Source organism: Physcomitrium patens, chromosome 7, assembly GCF_059467195.1.
Source record: "Physcomitrium patens ecotype Gransden chromosome 7, ASM5946719v1, whole genome shotgun sequence".
In the NCBI taxonomy this organism is placed as follows: Eukaryota; Viridiplantae; Streptophyta; class Bryopsida; order Funariales; family Funariaceae; genus Physcomitrium; species Physcomitrium patens.
The window spans coordinates 9,744,196-9,760,794 of NC_143416.1; the positions used below are offsets into that span (position 1 = coordinate 9,744,196).

Genomic DNA, 16,599 nt, shown 5'->3' on the forward strand with positions numbered 1-16,599 from the left:
GTTGTCAATAATTATGGTGGTCTTTTCTTTGGAGATAGATTACTATTTATTGGTTCCATATAAATATCTATTTAACAATAACAATTTAACTATCAAGGTAAAATTACACTTTCTTTGAGTTTGTATCTATTTATTATCTTTGCCATAGTTAATTGTCTTATCTGGTTACAATTTGAAATATTTTTTAAGTAGATTTAGGTACGAATTTTGTAAAAAATTATTTGTATATATGTCTTGTTAGATTTTCAAATTCTAAAAATTAACCTTTTACTTTTATTTTAATACATTAAATTAAATGATTCAAAATTATAATTAAATATTAATTATAATTACAATTTATTCCTATAAATTATTTCATATAAATTATTTAGATTTTAAGCTAAAATCTATCTTTAGAAGAATTCTATAGAAATTAATAAGAACTATGATATTTTGATGCAAGCTCTTTTAGTCTAAACCTTCATTATATAAAAGAGCTTGCATCAAAATATCATAATTATAGGTTTTTTTGACAATTCATCATAGTTAGTAAGAACTCTCATAACTTTAAATCAAACTATAATAAAATCAAACTTGTACAAATTTGATAGCTTTTTATTTTAATTTTAGAATATATATTTAATTGATTATTAAAAATATATATATTAAAAATTAAAATAGTGAATAAATAATTAAATTTAAATTCTCAATGAAAAATACACATATTGACATTTAAATTTCTTAACTTGTGATTATAAGAATTTAATTCTTTGAGTGAAAATCTTTAAAAAATATTCTCAAACTTAAAAATCTATACATGCTAGTATTAAAATCATCCAATGATTCATTTCTTATTTTGATAATTATTGACGTAAATTTTCATGCCATATTTCAGGTAAATAAACAAAACACAATGCTAACTTGAACCAATCACAAAACAAAAAAAATTACAATTACAACATCTAATTTCCAGAAGTACATAAAAAGCTTTTAGTATGAAGCAACTATGCATATAGATTCCTATATAACAAACATCCTAACAACTTTGCGAGTACTCAAACAATCTTCAAATCTTTCATAGAAAAGATCACATCAACAATTAGAAGTTCAAAGTCCAACTATCAGATTTTGTAACGTGAGACCATGTTTACAATAGATTTCGAATTTATAAACTACTAGATTTGAAGGAGAAAAATCTTCATATTCTGTGCATGGACCCTGAGAAATCTACGAGTAGCGACTGTGTGATTGCTCGGGGTTTGATCACCGCCTCCACCCAAACCAGCGACTGGTTGCAGAGAGAGCGACGAGCTCGAGATGGTTGCAGAGCAGAGCTTCGATTGTCAGAAGCGCGTTTTTACATGCGAAGTGTGGATAGAGCGACGGGATTCGTAGGGATAAGGTCATCGGATGACCGTGTGACGAAGTAGCTTCCGTCATCGCGATGAAGGCCTTAAAGGATCACTAGAACCGATGAAGATCGATGGGAGCTGAGAATGCAGCAACGCCGAAGATTCTCGGCCGCTGCTTCTCCGAAGATATTATGTAGTTAGTCATGTGAATCAGTTGGAAAGTAGAGGAAATCACTCGGAAGTAACCTACCCCTTGGCCCCAGTGGGCTGAAAGCGTAGGGCGGAATTGATTGAGAGGATGCTTTCGGGCAGAGCATCCTGCAGAACGGACAACCGATTGTTTGTTCCTGGTGTTGAGTTCCATCATTATTCGCCACCAATTCCCACGAATTATTTACATGCTGGTGTAAATCATCCCCCCCCCCCCTTCTCGCACCTGACACACAGTGTGCTTCAGTGGGTAGATAGAGGTCTCTCCATTCTCACTAAGCCCAGTAGAATGATTTCACACGGTTTCTTTCCACCCAGTCCGATTACCTGTCACTGGGAAATCGATCCCGCCTGAGACCTAGCGTTGCCTTTCATAGCATTGCAATCACAGCAACAGCGTCATCATCCAGGAAGTTTCGATCTGTCCAACTTCACGGCTTGAAGTTAGTCCATCTGCTAACTATGGCCATCTACCACCTATCAATCATGCAGAGAATTATACTGCACGTTAATGGGGAAAGGGTCTGGATCTCTATTACGCAAGGCCTTTGGAAATGTTGCATTGATGCGTTCCTTCCAATTAAAATTTATTCGTAGGCATCTACGTTTGAACAATATGGACACAAAGGAGCGTCGGTGGTTTCTCCAAGCGGCTCTCACCAATCATGGACCGCTGCTTGAACTATTGGATACAGTTTTAGAGTTCACTCACTGAATAGATTCGCTGTCACACTCCGAAGGCAACGCATCTCCACCTCCATCTAGTTACCTTTGCTTGCGACTTATTCAGTACTTTTAGGTGGGACAAGCATATCAAAACCGCATCGACCAAGCTCCGGTACTACCGTGGCCTTTGCGTGCGCTTAAATCCTTCTTCTTCTTGTCCCGTCGTTCATTGATTGTCCCTCGAATACATTACTCAGACATCTACAAATATATTGGTCGATGACGTTGCTAATTCTACCCAAAAGAGAACACACCAGATAACTAAAACCAAAACACGATTGGGTCTGGGCTTTTACCAGCAAGTTGCAGTGAATGTGAACACATCCGAGTGTACCAGACAGTGTGCTCCAATGAGCAGGGCTGGGTGAGGGACGGAGCGTCAAACCTGAGCACCAGTACGCCCTTCTCCACAGCCACACCCTGCTGTCACCTTTGTCGCCATGCTCATGTCTCTAGCTCTGAAACCATCCATTCTGTCTTCCATTCCCACTTTCTTCCTCCCCCCCCCCCCACTGCAACTCCAGCTGTAGCGATCATGATGCTTGGTTTCCAATGCGGCAAAGCCTTTTGGGCAATGGTGGCCGTGGAGTGCGTGTTTGTGGCTGCAGCGACGCTGCAACAGAGTGTCCGCACGGATTCGCTGCAGACACGGTTTGATTCCTTGTGGCTGCACTAGTAGTGGTAGCAGTGGCACTTGTGGCAGCACAAGTGTGGTCATTGTGGGTATGGTGCAGTGAATGGTGATTGTGTAGAATATCATGAGTTTCTGGTTTTAAAAACTTGTAGTACAAAATAATCAGTAACTTACATACAGTAGCACTGATACATACAATCACCCTATTTATGACAACATCAAAGCTTACCTTTGAACATATTCAATAAATTCATTTCCTGATATTAATCATCTTTGCTCAGTAACTCTTCACGCTTAATAGTTTTCAAAGTGGAATTTCGTAATGAACAAAAAAGTAATTATTAAAAAAAAATCACTATCAAATCTTTGATACACTAAATCTCATGCTATCTTCTAATTAATTCATAATTATTTTTCAAAGACCACTTTGGTTGATTATTGAACATTTATGCAACATAATTTTGTATTTAAAATTATTGAAGCATAACATGCAACATTATTTCGATTCCCTCCCCAAATGCTATTAATCTTGTATTTATATGTATTGTTTACGATTTTAACCAACAAAATATTCATCCATTCATTCATTCATTCATTCATTCATTCATTGTTTCATACATAATTTTGATTGATTGGCTGGCTCTGGAAAGCGAAGCATTCAGGGGTAGTTGGAGAGCATCCCTTCGGTTACGGGACCAAGCCTTCGACAAATTGACTCAATGAGCCAGAAAAAGACAAAGCTCCCGGAACAGAGAACAACGTTCGCATTGGAGGGGACGTCGGATCCTGACACGGAGGATCGAGGCCGTCGAAACGCACAGACTTCGGGCCCAGAGTGGGGACTAAGCAGCAGCAGAAGAAGAAGGCCCTGCCAGGTGGTGCTGCGATGCGCTAAAAGCGAGAAAGGGGACTATCGGTGCGGCGATCGACGAGCCCGTAATCGACTCTTCCACCCTGGGCTGCATTCCATGTGGAGCTGTGCCCATGAAGTCGCGAAGCGCGCTTCCGTAGACACCGATCTGGCATGTTTTGGTTCCGCATCGAGTTCGGAATGGTTACTTCTGTGAAAGAGCTGTAGTCGTCGCTGGGAGCTCCAGCGGGCGCATTTCAATTTGAAGGCGAAACCTTTGATGACGAGTGCACGCCTTTGAGGTGCAGTGGTATGTCGACACGGAATTGGATCGTTCGGGTGTATTTGTTGTGAAGCGGACATTGTAGAAGAGTAATTTCGATTGTCTGGGGAGAGTGGAGTGAGATTTGAGAGATGGTATGGTTGGGAGAAGAGAGACAGCATGCGGACCTGGAGCGATTTTGATGCGCCAGGGTGATGTGATGGTGATTTTGGATGGTTGAAATTGGCTTGCTGGTGTGATGCTCGTGCATATTCGTTGTGTCGATCTTAGACAATGTTGAGCTTAGCGATTGGCGAGGGGAGGTCATAAGAAGGCGGCGTGCTCCGAGTTGAGGTCGTATTCTGTTTCCGGTGTTTGATGGTGAGGGGATTACCATGGAGCAGAGCAAATAGGGAGGAGGAGCAGCATCGCGAGGGGAGGGGCAATTATGTGATCTTTGTACAGAAAACAAGTGTTAAGATTCTCGAGGGCAGTTTTTTGCGAATTTTGGTGATTCCTGGTGGATAGTTTTCAAGATTACAGGGGGATCTGGTCGAGTAAGAGCTTTTCGATAGTTCATTAGTCCAGTTGGCCTCTGCCGAGAGATGCCCTGGCGCTGTTTCTCTCTTTGTCAAACTCATGCAAATTATTCAGTTAGAACAAGTTTATCTTCGGGGAATTAGAAATGCGGTTGTACTTTGTGTTGGAGACGAGTAGTGCTTGTTGGAGGTTATTTTTGTGACATGCTAATCTTTGATCAAGGAGGACTGGAGGTCGGGCGTTAATTACACAGACTGCTCCTGGTATCGTAACGTACACCTGCGGCTTCCTGTTGATATACCTCTCGAATTTCTCTTTTTCGATTCCGGAGTTTTTCGTTCAAGTGGTATTGGAAACTGAACTCTAGTATAGACGTGTTTGCTAGAATTCCTTGATATCTCGGACACGTTCTTGTTGTTCATCGAGGCGTAGTGAGTGGCCCTCAGTCTTCTTGTTAATTGTTTCAGTGCCTCTGTAGGTTCTCAGACATCGTAAAATTCCTATCATCCTAAAACCTTTTCATTATGTTGCCATGTTTTAGAAAGCGGCTGCCTCTTGTCTTCGACCTAGTTTAAGCTCCCTACATGCGATGGAAGCGGTGATCCCTCATCAGCAGCGTCAACGGCGTCGCCGCTCATCAGCCTCGAAGGAGTTGGCGCATGGCCACAGGTTAGATTTACTTATTTTTGTTTTATTCTATTCTTATTTTTAAAATCTTCTATCTACTAATTCATCATATGAAATTATGTACAGTCAAGTGTACTAACATTGTACTACCAAAATCTGAGGCATTTTAGGAATGAGTGTAGCTGTGCTTGACACATAGAGAGGGACAGTTGAATTTCTGATTAAGGCCTCGATTGACTGAAGGTGGATTTTGGTTGACTTAACAAATTTCATGTACGCTGTAGTTTGTACACAAAGTTCGAATGAAAGAGTTCAGTGGTGGGCAGGCATTCATTCTCCCTGTCTCTCGCCAAGAACACCATTACTAACATAATTTTCTTTTGATAAATCTACTTTTGCCTGGTGATAGATTTCATAAATTTATAGAGCTCGTCTTTTCACTTTCATAAAAAGATAAATCTTAAACATTTTGCTATCTTCTAGGGTGGTCTTCCTTTCTTCTGACGAATCTCGGGGTATTTTCGAGGCTGAAATCTGATCCGAAGGTGATGCACTTGTTATCAACCTTTTATTTCATATTTGGGCTTCCGTTGAATTTTTGTGTGATTGAATTCAGGAAGATATATGATCCGCGAAGGTGGCATAAGCGGACAAACAGTGGCTCAGATACAGGTGGACGGCCTCCTGCAGGATGGGTTCTTATTTGGGCCGGAAGGTTCAAGCGTTGGCGGCGACGCTGGTTTGTTGCAAATCCTCCAGGGTTGCTTCTCCACTACAAGAATTCAGATCAAATTGGTCGTCATGGATGCATCAGTCTCCTTGTAAGTGTTGTCCTTCTCTCCTGATCCTATTGAATCAGCAGCGAAGTTGACGACGTTGAGTACCTCAACCTTAACTGGACCACTACTGATATCATCTGCCTTTCAATTGACATGAACAGGGGGCCACCGTGGTTCCTGCCCTAGGCAAGGAACGGCAGTTCAAGATTATCAAGGGCTCAATGGTTTATTATTTGCGTACGATTAGTCGTGATTACCGGCAGCCTTGGTTAGATGCCATTAATGAATCAATTCGGGTATATCATTACTCAGTTCAGAGGGCAGCAGGGGTAGGGGATTTTGGGACTGCGTTACCTTCTCATTCATCTATGTCCTCGGTAAGTTCAATAATTACACGTTCGTGTACAGTGCATCGCATTATTGTGTATTTACATCACATGCATGCCGTTGACAGTGCATTTTCGTAAAGCATATTCTGTGGATTCTGTATTCCAGCTGAAGGGGTTAGTGCAACACGGTAGTTTGGGATTTATTCGCGTGATAGAGAAGCGATATGTTACTTTCATTTCCTTGGGGTGAAAAGAAATACATGACCAGCTCATTGTTTGGTAGAAGCTGATTTTTCAATAGGTCTAATTGGTTTTTTTTTCCATGAAGTTTAACTTTCCAGCTTTCACGCAGCACATGAGAGAAGGTTGGGAAGTTCAAGAAAGGGAGTTCAAAAGAAGAGTTAAAGAAAGTCTGAGGAATCTGGAGCCCACACAACAGGGTACTACCTGGTCGCTACTAAGTTCTCTCACTGATGCAATGACTAACTCACACGACTTTTGAAGAGAATCTCCAAATCTTTGTAATAAACCTCAGATTTTGAATATGACTCATGCTGCTAATGAATTTTCTAGATGTCCTTGGGTCTTAATGTGACGCGCAGATATTTTGAGGGTTTTGATGGAAACGTTTGTCGCTTTGCGACCACTCACTCTCAAACAAATGAATTTTGAAAGTACTGATCTTTCGTGCCTTTGACTGCGCAGCATTTCTTGAGCAGCTACAGATGCTACAACAATCGTTATCGACAATCTCAGGCGTTCTTGGCTTTGCCGAACGTTTGGAATTGCCTTCAAAATCTACAACGACAAACGGGCCCATTTTATCTAGTCTACCAGAGGCAAGCTGGAGGTCGAATGAACTGTTCATGACAGGGAATGACGTATTTGAGTTGGGTTATGATCAACAGCAGACTGCTTTTCCGACTGCAGGCATTGACAGAATATCGTCGCCAGAAATGGGAGTAATGAATCTCGTTCAGAATAAATCTGGGCCTATGTCACCTCAGATGTTTCGGTTCCAGGAAAATGACTCTGAGAGTAGAGGTGGTTCGTGTTCCCTTCTTATGAGGAAAATTGATGTGGATGCTTTTCTGCCCGATGAGTCAACTCAAGATTCAATTGTTATCAGGTGGTCATCTGTCTTGCTCGTGCTGGTTCTGATTTTGGGCGATGCTAAAAGCCATATTCACGTTCTTTACGTTGTTTTTAAATTTAGACAATTTTCCGCTAGTTTCGTTGTTATTGCAGAGGATTGAAAAAATTATTTGAGTTTTAAGAGTTGTTCACAGGCTTGTTTTTTCAAGTTAAATTAGAATATTTCAAAACTATTCACTTTATACTTCCGAACTTCATGAGGTATACAGATGCAGTGATTTGTTAAATTTAATGAGGGACAGCTCAGATAAAGGTAGCCTGTATTTATATGTGCAGTGTGGTGACGGGTACCATGTACAGATTGTGAGTGGATGAGTACCAACTTATCAGAAGCTTAATTTAACTCATGAAGTTACTTTTTATTTTAAGTAATAGTAACAAATGTGCCCAAATCATTTAATTGGCGTTTACACTGTGATATATTTAATCTCGCTGTGAAATCTTTCAGTTTCATCTGCTAACAACTCGCTGCGTTTTTATCTCAACAGGCCTCAAAAATCGGTGCACACTGTTACTTTTCCAGGTGAACATAAATTTAAAAGGGATAGGCGGAATTCGTCTATGTCACTGGATGAGGATGATTTTGATTCTTCGACTCTGGATATTAGTTGCATTCGAGCTGAGTGTTTCCCGGGGAGAAAACGCAGTGGTCATGGGAATGCATCAGACACTGAGTCTGGGTCCAAGAAAAAATCTATCAAGTTCAATAGTCCCTTGCATCCGTGGAAGAGGAATGGGGATTCCACCTCTGTTATTACTCCTACTTCCAGTCAGGAACTTGACTCAAGTCTAACGAAGAAGATAGAGAAGGACCTCTTCGTACAAAACAAAGAAATCAATGGGTCTTCATATGGAGCAACTTGTACAGTAGGTGAGGCCTCAAATCATGGAAGTAAGGAAGGTTTGTCAGGGACAGGGCAATCGAAAGCGATGGATGGAGAAGGATCGACACGACCTGCAAGAAATGGACTATTTAGTCAAGGGCCTCTTCATGTCGCTTGGAACAACATGCAAGATACTTACAGTGAGGTAAACTGCTGCGACTTTCAGAAACCTCACAGACTACACAGCTTAGGACCCTGATTTTCATTGTTTGATGCATATCCAAACTTTGTTCTGGATTCACCGTGCCATTTATCTTTATCTGAATGCTATTGGCTCTTTATGAGACGTTGTATTCGATTATGATGCAGCGAAACTTCATAGATAATGGACTATTTTGATGATTTTAGGCTTTGAAAGAAGAGATATTCCGAGTGCTCGAACTTGAAGCAGAGAATGCTGTCTTACAACATGCATTGAGAACCTTGCCTCAACTACAGCAAGATCGAGCAGCTCTTTTGAGCATGAGAGAAAGATACAAAGTGAGTGAAACGCTGTTGATGGTTCTGCTGAATTGCCCTGCATTGTTCATGTGCTAAGTCCTTTCAACCTTTGAGGTGTTGAAGTTCTGGTTGCAATTTGTTTTGTTAGTGTACTTCAGAAAGACGACATTTCACACGTGAAAAGTCATTAAGTAGGCAATTTATTGGAGAAAAGCGATTGTACCTGTTGCTTGTAGCGGTGCATTGTATTGTTGGAAAGTTCCCCTATAATTAAACCTCTTGTACTGCTGGTCCTCATGCAGAAGGAGAGGCTTTGTGAATGCGGTCGCAAAATTGCTTATGAAGACTCAGTCTTGGAAGACGGAGACGATACTGAAGAGGACATTGCTATAGTGCATCCTGATGTTGGAAATGAGGTATGAATAAGAACCGGGAGAGGCCATTTCTGTTGTATTGTGCTAAACTTTATGATTTATCCTTGTCGTTGTCATTGGAAACCTCTAAAGTGACTTTTACTTGAATTTTTAAATTCGAGACGTAGAAGTACCTCCACGTTGCTTTGTCAGCCTTCACTGTTGCACATTTAATCAATGTTACACGTCCAGATTGTGGCCCTGGCTTAATTTATTGTGATGTGAGCATCACTATGTAGAACGATCCATAATCTGACTTACTGATGTAGTCGTAGGTCATAGCAGGGTATACTAAAGCGTGAAACAATGTCTTTCACCATTAAATTTTAGGCGTGTATTTTCTATTTGACAGGAGTATTTTGAGGCGTTGGAGGTCTTGAATCATCACGAATTCGTTGCTAGGTCAACTTCAACAGAAGAACATGAAAATTTACTTAAGGCATCCAAACAAGAACCCAGTGAAGAAGCTGAGATAGGGGATGCTGATTTTCTGTCAGAAGCTGAAGGAGAAGAAATTGATCAACCGAGAAGAAGGTGTGATACGCGATTATGAAATCATATTAAAGTAGACCCCATATGGGTTTGATTCATACTCTTATTTTGGAAAACTTGCTGCGTATGTAAGTTCTCCTTTTAGCATTGCCTTCATTGTCACAGAGAAAACAAATCACTAGTAGAACAACGCGGGAAAAAATGCAAGAGAATGCACACTAAAACGGAGGAAAACATAAGAAAACGGAGAGTTTACGTATGGGAAAATGTGACGAAGAATCCCGAAGAAATCAAGTGCAGGGTTTGGAAGGAAACAATGGAGAACTTTCGAAAATTTCAGGAAATTTATAAAGCCTGCGTTTCTGGTGACATCAATTGTCTCACTATTCCTTTAACAACTGTGCTTTCAGATTGCCAGCTCCTAGACCTCTTTCACGAGGTTTTACTATGTGGACAATATTGAAGAATGCAGTTGGCAGGGATCTTAACAACATCACAATGCCTGCCACCATCAATGAGCCTCTCTCAGTACTTCAGAAGTGTGCTGAAGAACTTCAATATCGGTAAACACATTCACTTTGTTGCTTTTCATTCTTTGTGGTACAGCTTGTCTGTGAAGGCCGCTGAACTCAACTCAGTAACTTGATAGTCGTATCTGCAAAAACTATTGATGCGTTTCATGGTATTCTATAATGCCAAAAGGATGTTTATTAATAAGTTTATTTTGAGCTTTTTAGTACTTGTTAATTCATTTTTACTGGTTGTATAAAGCTTAGTTTTTGATATGCATGTTTTGTTTTCCCCAGAGACTTATTGGAGCAGGCAGTTCGGAAGACGGACTCTTTGGAGCGCTTACTTTTGGCCACTGCATTCACCTGTGCGAGCTATTATGGCAGCATTCATCGTGATGCAAAACCTTTCAATCCTCTGTTGGGGGAAACTTATGAGTATCAGGGCAAAAATTCTTGGTTTCTGGCTGAGCAGGTGCGATTGTGTCCGGAATCTTATTATTATCAACTTCACACAGGGATTTCTTAATTTTGAGGGAATTACAGGGTTTCACTATTCTGTGGAACAACTTTGTGCCTGTCATGAACCTGACGAAATCAATTATCTGATGATCAAATTTCACTTGAATTTATGCACACTGCATCACCACAGCTCTCTACACTCAAAGCTTTTGTCCATTATCAATCCTAGGAATAAATTTGTGCGCTTTTAATGGTTGATTTCACCTATGCAGGTTAGTCATCATCCGCCCATACTCGCCTTCCAAAGTGAAAACGTCGGTGGTGCATATCAACTTTTTGGTGAGATCGAGCTCAAGAACAAATTTTGGGGGAAAAGCATAGAGGTTAGTCCATCATCATCTATCATTATTATCACCTCAAAATGTGTACGATGTCACCAGAGCAATAACACGAGTACGTCCTGGCAGGTGCTGTGCAATGGAGGAGTCCATTTAAAAATTCCTCAGTATGGAGACCATATTACGTGGAACCGAGCAACTCTTTGTATCCATAATGTTGTGGTTGGTAAATGTTGGATCGACAATTATGGGGAGGTTTCTGTGGTAAATCACAAGACTAGCGAAGTCGGTCGTGTTCGCTTTCACAAAGCAACTAGCAGAGAGCAATGCCGCATCACTGGGAAGGTTGTTCTGTGTACACATATAAATCCCTGATTTGAATTCATTTGCATTGTTGAGAGGATAGTCCTGTTCCATTTACGATTTTTTTTTTTTTTTTTTTTTTTTTTTGTGGACTTGTCTGATTTCAAGCATACCTTTAAAAAACCAAATTTAATATCAAGACTTAATTCTCTTCGCCAGAAACTTGAAATTGATGGAGTTTGTAATTTTTCTGGTTGTGCGTTGACAGATGTATGATGCCAAAGGGATTCCTCAGTATAAAATTTTTGGTAATTACATGGAAGCAATATATGCTTGTCCAGAGTCATGTATGAACTTCGATGTCAATGCTCCGGATGTGAGACTGCTTTGGAAAGCACCTGAGCAAATTGAAGATTTCCGTCAGCAATACTGCTTCACCCAATATACGCTAGGTTTGAATGGTGAGTTTGGATACGCATATTGAGGTTTCCACGAGGTTTAGGATATGATTTGTTGATATAAAATTCGAGCATCAACCTTCCTCCACCCTTTGTTTTTTGTTTTGTTTTGTTTGTTTGTTTGTTTGTTTTTTTTTTTTTTTTTCCTCCAATATTTAAAATAAAGTCCATGTAAATTTATCGGTTGTTTTTTACAGTAAAATTCAATTATTCTTCAGTCAATATCACAATTATGCGTCTCTCCGCTTCTAATAGTTTTATAGCTATTAATACATTGATGCTATTTTGGATTGCAGAGTTGACACCAAAGTTATTGAATGCACTCCCTCCTACTGATTCAAGGTTCCGGCCTGATCAACGTGCTCTGGTAAGTGTGATTTGTTCAGGTTCACCAGAATTGAGCATATTGAACTTATTTCTAATATTATCGGATGGAGCCTTCAATTTGTTTTGTTCTCAAGCATATCGATGCACTACATGACTTTCCTTCTCTCAGGAGGATGGCAATTTGGAGAAAGCTACTCCAGAGAAGCTGCGTTTGGAAGAGAAGCAAAGGAGTGCTCGAAGAGTGCGAAAAGAGAAAGGAATAGAATGGCAGAATATGTGGTTTACTCAGGTGCCTTCTAAACTTCTTTGACTTACTCCAAGAGTTTCAAAGATCCGTATCACTGCTCAAAATATCACATTTTATGTCATCAAGGTTTCAATACTTAAGTTGCCTTTAGTTGTCCTGTTTGTGTTCCATCTGCTCGGGAAAATGCTAATGTTGCTCAAGTATTGGTCAAGTATGTGCTGATTAATGATTGAGTCAATGAAAAGGATAGGAGATTACAAGATGAAGCTTTACAGCATAAAGCGTCATCCTTTCATGACCTCATCATTATTTAAAGTAGATTTACGTTGTGTTTTTCAGAGGGACCCTGGAGTGTCCGAAGTGAAGTCGATTGAAATTGAAAATTCGGAGCCATCATGGGTTTATAAGGGAACCTATTGGGATGCTCATGACCAGCGAGCCTGGGAAAACTGCCCCGACATTATGTAGGTTTTAGACACAGGTTTATTTAATGAGCGCTTGGGGTCAGATACTTGACCTTGATACTTTCAGAGCTATATGGCACATGAGAACCATATCACTCTTTGATGGAGGCTTTTCAGAATCTACAGGTCAATTTGTGGATTGTGGCTTGGAGAAGAGCTGACATTCACTAGCCATTCATCGCCAGTCTACAATCAGACTGAGACTGTAAATAATTTGCTGAAACATGCAGATGCGTGTGGACATATAACTTGTGGGTGATTTTATAGACATCTCTTGGAGCATTCACACAAGTGTGAGGGTGAATATAGTGTAACAGTTTATTGAATGTCTTGATACAGTTGGAATCAACTTACAAGTACTTGGTAGAATTACATTTAACATTGACCAGGATCACACAAGCATAATGTGTTAGTGCGCTTTTCTGTTGTCCCATCTATGTATTGTTTTAGAACATGGTTAACCTGAATTTGAATTTTATTTTGCAATACCATTGGCTTTGTGTTGAGGGTTGAGCAAATATATACTTGGCTTATATTCTATTTTCTTAGAGGTTTTGTTTTTCTTGCTGCTAACATATGAACCTCATTCCATTGTGAACGGAATTATCTTATTCTTCACTTCCATGCATCCACATTTTATCTATGTGATTTTAAAACTATTCTATCTAATTCTCTTATCTTTGTTTTGTTTTTGTTTTTGTTTTTTTTTTTTTGTTGTTGTTTTTTTGTAAAATTTGGTTGATTTCTTTTTTCTTTTTTCTTTTTGCTTTTGAAAAAAAAGACATGAATATGAATAAAACAACGAAAATAATCCTCTTATTGAATTTTTTTTAAAATAAATCCACTTATCCATTTCTTTATCAAACGTAATTTAATTGATAAAAATCTTCACCAACATACTAATGTAATGGATATAATAGTTGGTCCAAACATTTTAATATAGTTGTTATTAGATAATATATATTTTTTAAAATCTTGCAAAGTTGATTAATAAGTATAATCTAGTTCTAAAATCTATCATCAAATGCATAAAATCTCAATTTTTATAAGAAGATATTGCATTTTGTAAGCTTATCTCTACTTTATGCATCAAGAGTTTTCCAAATTATTTGCAATCAATAAAACAAGGAATTTCAAAAATATATTTTTATTTTTGATTAATGTTAGTAGAATACCTTCAATCTATTACATTATAATTAAATGTAACATGGAAAGGGTGGTCTAATCCATTCCTTATAGGACTATATAATATTATATTTCATTCAATTTATATTAATAAAATTATTTTATTATAATGTGTTTTAGACTTTTTATCTATAATCCTTAATAAAGATATAATTAGGAACAATTTTAATTAAGTTTATAGAATTTTTTGGCCTATGTAATAAATTAGTTGCAATTATAAATAATTATGGCTTTAATACACTTGCTATTGTTCACATATCTTATCTTAGCTTAATAGAAATGATAATTTTATTGTAAAATGTAGTCACCTAATTTCTTGTACAATATATAAATGGTAGTTAGATATTAAAAAAAACTTCAAATTTATAACTACTCAATTTGATAAACTTTGTCAATTGTTGTGAAAAATTTGTGTTAACAAATTGAGATGAATTTTCTAGTGCGTCTCTTTATTTAAAATTTTATCCTAGTAAATAGAGATGTATTAGTTTACCAATGAGGTATAATTTAAATTTTTCACATTAAAAAAAATATTGATCACTATTTGATATGAAATACCAAAATTAGCTATTATTGGTACATTAAAAATTTAGACAATTAGCATGGCTATTATGATTGAAAAAGATGGAAAACATTTGAAATATGAATGACACACTAATAACAAAAATTAAAATTAAAATTAAAATTAAAATTAAAAAATTGAATATAAATATGTGTCATTATAGCTAACAATGTAACTAGGCAATGTTACAAGGTTACATTCACCAAAGCCATTGAAGACTATGTTTTAAAAGTAGTAATACTTCTAATGTTCTGTTGTTATTGACAATATGATATTTTATCTTGAATAAAATCTATCACGTATTGTTTTTATATTAAACCAACTAAGCACTAAGAACTTTAATGGCATTAAATGAACAATTGACCTGATTGAGAATCTTCATTTTTTTTTTACTAATAGTAATTTAAATAAAAATGCACATGTTGCTGATTATATTGTAGAATGTCTAATATCTTTTATGAAAAAGATATATGCTCTAGGTTTTCCACTATTGCAACTAAAAAGTTACATTAAGCAACCATTGCTAATCAAATAAAGGTTTAAATCAATGCTATCATAAAGAATCTACTAAGTTGAGAAATTGACATCATTACGATTTTAGATGGATTGGTATGAGATATATCTCATGATTTTTTAAACCACAATATATTATTGAAGCAACTATATTATGTCAATTATATTTAAGAGGGCCAAAAGTGATAGAATACACAATTTCTAAGCTATAATAATATTATGACCAAAGATTACTTGTCACATTTTACTAGAATTACTTTTTGAATAGCTTAAAATTCAAACTCCAATCAATATCCATAGAGCATACCTTGTGAAGTTAGTAGAAATAGACCATGATGATCTTAATATTTAGACTATATAAGATGATATTATTGCATTCCTTATTTATAAATAAATAAAATTATAAATTTAATTTTTAGAATGTTCATAAATGTAATTATTGCATAAGGATACAAATAATGGTATGAATTTATATCCATTTCATTTCTATCAACATTAGGAAATTGCCTATACTACTTATATAAATATAAATATATCTAAATATGTCAAGTGGCTCTTAAAACTTATTCTATAAGTTTATAATTTTTAGAAATTCGAGTTAGAAAAAATATACAACTTGATGTTTGGACTATAAGCCTTATGGTCTTTAGGATGCTTCTAAAAGATCTTCTTTGCACTTAATGTATGTAGACACAAGAATAAAATCATCCTTAGTCTTGTCAATACCTTTCTTGTATTCTAGTCTCAGTTCAAGTCTCTTTAGTTTCTTTAAATTTGACAATAGTCATATTAGTTATTTTTTATCTTATATTTATTTCTTCTCTATTTTTTTTATTTTTTTATTTTTTTTTAATGATATATGAATGCATTCAATTTTTTCTCTAGATTTATATCCTTGTTGATTTATCAATATTATTATACATAATTTCAAAGCTTATCTTTCTTTATAAATGGTAGACTATAATTATTACAATTTGTACTTAATATTATATATTTCTCTAGAAAAAAATAAGTCTTTTTAGATATCATATCTGAAAACTCTTATTTAGTACCAAAAGAGAGAAATGTTGCATATAATTAATATTATAAAAATTTTATCATATCTAAAAAATTATTAATTTTTTCTTTGATTATATTTATTGATACTAGAGACTTCTAACATAAACTATACTTAATTAAAGATTCTAGTTTATATCAAGTTTTTATATGATATTTATTAATATACTTAAAATTGACATAAAATTATCTTTATTTTTTTATTTTTAAACTAATAGACAAACTAATCATGTGAATAAAGTAATAGAATAATATTTAAAATGTCTCATTTATATCACCAAAATAATTTGACAACTTTTTTAGCATTAGCAAAATTTTCACATAATAATATTTTATGTATTTCTACTCAATGAACAAAAATAATTACTAATTATAGTTATTATCTATAATTTGGTATTATTTATTTTTTTAAAATTAAAAATATATCATTAAAGAATTTGATAAGTAAAATAATATAGTTTCACCTAATAATAAAGACATACTAAAAGAAGCTTAAGAGCAA

General features: G+C 36.5%; 1 protein-coding gene across 6 annotated transcripts; it reads left to right on the forward strand.

Moving 5' to 3' along the window:
* Positions 1 to 3,783: 3,783 nt before the first annotated feature.
* Positions 3,784 to 13,051, forward strand: LOC112284616 (uncharacterized). 6 transcript variants are annotated; one of them, XM_024524588.3, is made up of 18 exons: positions 3,784 to 4,816; positions 5,095 to 5,222; positions 5,797 to 6,001; positions 6,121 to 6,336; positions 6,617 to 6,728; positions 6,994 to 7,417; positions 7,932 to 8,472; positions 8,676 to 8,807; positions 9,071 to 9,184; positions 9,534 to 9,715; positions 10,084 to 10,236; positions 10,480 to 10,657; positions 10,917 to 11,027; positions 11,112 to 11,327; positions 11,554 to 11,746; positions 12,040 to 12,110; positions 12,240 to 12,359; positions 12,657 to 13,051. In XM_024524588.3, exons 2-18 carry the CDS (start codon positions 5,143 to 5,145, stop codon positions 12,783 to 12,785), a joined length of 3,177 nt encoding a protein of 1,058 aa, XP_024380356.1. In that variant the 5' UTR covers positions 3,784 to 4,816; positions 5,095 to 5,142; the 3' UTR covers positions 12,786 to 13,051. The 6 variants fall into 6 exon arrangements, with proteins under 6 accessions (XP_024380356.1, XP_090108053.1, XP_024380359.1 ...); XM_090251927.1 differs by having other exon boundaries at positions 6,641 to 6,728; XM_024524591.3 differs by having other exon boundaries at positions 3,835 to 4,899; positions 6,641 to 6,728.
* The last annotated feature ends 3,548 nt before the right edge of the window (positions 13,052 to 16,599 follow it).

Bases quoted from the DNA above. Each gene is read 5' to 3' on its own strand.
- LOC112284616 (XM_024524588.3), top strand. From the start codon at position 5,143: ATGGAAGCGGTGATCCCTCATCAGCAGCGTCAACGGCGTCGCCGCTCA. The intron at 5,223-5,796 runs GTTAGATTTACT...GATTGAATTCAG, and splicing joins GAGTTGGCGCATGGCCACAG to GAAGATATATGATCCGCGAA. The intron at 9,716-10,083 runs GTGTGATACGCG...CTGTGCTTTCAG, and splicing joins ATTGATCAACCGAGAAGAAG to ATTGCCAGCTCCTAGACCTC.